Source organism: Vigna unguiculata, chromosome 10 (assembly GCF_037176805.1).
Source record: "Vigna unguiculata cultivar grain cowpea cultivar isolate G323 ecotype 2 chromosome 10, ASM3717680v1, whole genome shotgun sequence".
In the NCBI taxonomy this organism is placed as follows: domain Eukaryota; kingdom Viridiplantae; phylum Streptophyta; class Magnoliopsida; order Fabales; family Fabaceae; genus Vigna; species Vigna unguiculata.
The window spans coordinates 45,475,589-45,478,286 of NC_140801.1; the positions used below are offsets into that span (position 1 = coordinate 45,475,589).

At 34.8% G+C, this 2,698-nt stretch overlaps 1 protein-coding gene across 1 annotated transcript; it reads left to right on the plus strand.

The window, feature by feature from the left end:
- Positions 1-846: 846 nt before the first annotated feature.
- Positions 847-2,118, plus strand: LOC114167414 (putative carboxylesterase 8). Its single transcript, XM_028052501.2, has one exon. The coding sequence runs from the start codon at positions 966-968 to the stop codon at positions 1,965-1,967; it is 1,002 nt and encodes a 333-aa protein (XP_027908302.2). The 5' UTR covers positions 847-965; the 3' UTR covers positions 1,968-2,118.
- Positions 2,119-2,698: the final 580 nt, after the last annotated feature.

A 2,698-nucleotide genomic window follows, 5' to 3' on the forward strand; every position in this document is an offset into this window, starting at 1 on the left:
CGAAGATGGACTAATTCTAAAATTTACTGAAACTTGAGGGACTAAAAACATATTTAACCCAAAAAATAATATACAAAAAGCTCATGAGATAAAAAAATAATATTTTCATTATCAAGTAAGACAAGAGACGGAAGATAAAGAAGATAAATGAGAAATATAATGAGTTTATGTCTAATTTTTTTTTCTTTAAAAACAAAAATAAGACATATGGGAGTGGGAGATTATTACAACAAAAACTAAAAAGACAACGAGAAGAAAAATAAAAATTATGTTAATAAATATTTGATTTAATTACTCTTTTAATTCACGCTTTCGTTTAAAAATGTTAATAAAAATGTTAAGTTGGTCCTCCATGTTTTTTAGTTTCAATTTAGTCTCAATTTTTTAAAAACTAATGTAATTCGATCTTTTACGATAAATTTCTTTAAATTTTTTGAAATAGATCAATGATCTTTTCATCAAAATTGAGACTTTAATATGGATGATTTGAATGATTTGCTTTATTGGTGTAATTAACATAATCCTAATATCAATTTCTAAATAAAAATAAAGACTAAAACAAAAATTAAACCTAAATATTTTTATTTTTTATTATATTTAATTTTATGTTTTATTAAATATTATGTTTAAACAAAAGAAATAAAATATAAAAAATTTAATTTTTAATATGTATTACCTGCAATTTGAAAAATTTAATAAATTTTAAATATATATATATATATATATATATATATATATATATATATATATATATATATATATATATATATATATATATATATATATATATATATATATATATATATATATATAATCAAAATTTTGTGGCCACCCTGTCCCTGAAGAACTCCGCCTCTGCACATAACAACTTTCACTTCACTTCACACTGTCAACACTTAAACTCTTCTTCTTCTTCTTATTCATCGTCTTTTTCTTTCTCATAGCATATAAGCACCTTGTAAACAATGTCAGAACCACCAGCACCTTCAATTTCTTCATCCGCCATGGATCCTTTTGAATTCCTTAAAATCAAACTCAACCCTGACGGTTCTCTCACCAGAAACTACGTCGTTCCCACGGTTCCTCCTTCCCCGACACCCCCCACTTCCGAACCCTCTCTTTCCGTCGACATCCCTCTCAATGCCGCCGCCAACACCTCCCTCCGCCTCTTCCTCCCGCACCCTCCACCCGCCCAAAAACTCCCCCTCATCCTCTACTTCCACGGCGGCGGATTCATCCTCTACCACCCCTCCTCCTTCATCTTCCACCACTCCTGCGCCCCTCTCGCCGCCTCCCTCCCAGCCGTCATCGCCTCCGTGGACTACCGCCTCAGCCCCGAACACCGCCTCCCGGCCGCCTACGACGACGCCCTCGACGCCATCCTCTGGGCCCAGGATCAGGCCCGTGACCCAGCCCAGGCCCATCCCTGGCTCCGGGACCACGTGGACTTCTCCAAGTGCTTCCTTATGGGAAGCAGTGCCGGAGGAAACATCGCCTACTTTGCAGCGCTCCGTGCACTCGACCACGATCTCTCCCCTCTCAAAATCCTCGGAATCGTGATGAACGCTCCCTATTTCAGTGGGTCCCAGCGCTCTGACTCCGAACTCCGTCTCGTTAACGATCGTATCTTGCCGTTACCCGCTAACGACCTCATGTGGTCCCTCTCGCTCCCCGAGGGCGCGGATCGCGACCACGTGTACTGCAATCCGACGGCGGCGGATGCAGCTCACGGAGACAAGATCGGACGGCTGCCCGCGTGTTTCATCAACGGCTACGGTGGAGATCCCTTGGTGGACAAGCAGAAGGAGTTGGCGAGGATTTTGGAGGCGCGTGGCGTGCGCGTGGAGAAACGGTTCGTGGAGGACGGGTACCATGCTGTGGAGATCTTTGATGAAACTAAGGCTATCGCTTTGGCCCAAAATATTAAGAACTTCGTCCTCTCTCTTACTTCTCAATCTTCTATTTGACTCTTTCACCGTTTCTTCTTCTGATTTGTTCTTTTAATGTTTACAGTTTTTTTGAATGTTATGGAGGGGAATGTCAAATTTAGGGTTTGGTGCATGAAAAAAAAGTTTGTAATAAACGGGATGAATGTAATTGAGTAAGTGTGTTTGTACATGTTTAAAAAGTAATTTAATAGAAAAAGTTTTTTCTTTTATTGGTTAAAATATATTTTTAGTCTCAATTTTCGTTATATTTTGTCAAATAAATCTTAATTTTGTTTTATATTTGTTCAATTTAATTTGGTTAAAATAAAGTCAATGTTTTATATTTAATTTCGTCCATATATTTGTTCAATTTAATTCCATTTTTGTTTAAAATTGACCAATTTTATCCCTGTGAAAGATGAGAACAAATTTATTTTTTATATAAAAGTTATAATGATGTGAATTTTAATATATTATATAAAAACATTTAATAAAAAATGTGAATTTTAATATAAAAATTAAATTTGATTTCAATTTGAAAATGAACAAAATTAATTTATGTTAAAAAAAATTAGAACTAAATTGAATAAAACTAACGAATATAAGGACTAAATTGAATGTTAAACATGGATTGACATACTGGTGGATTGACAGGTGTATATTAAAAACAATTAAAAATTTAAAAAAATTAAAAAATAATAAAAACATCATGAAGTGACATGTGAGAGTCACTCTTAATAGCAGTTAATGATTTAAACAATGTTAACAAA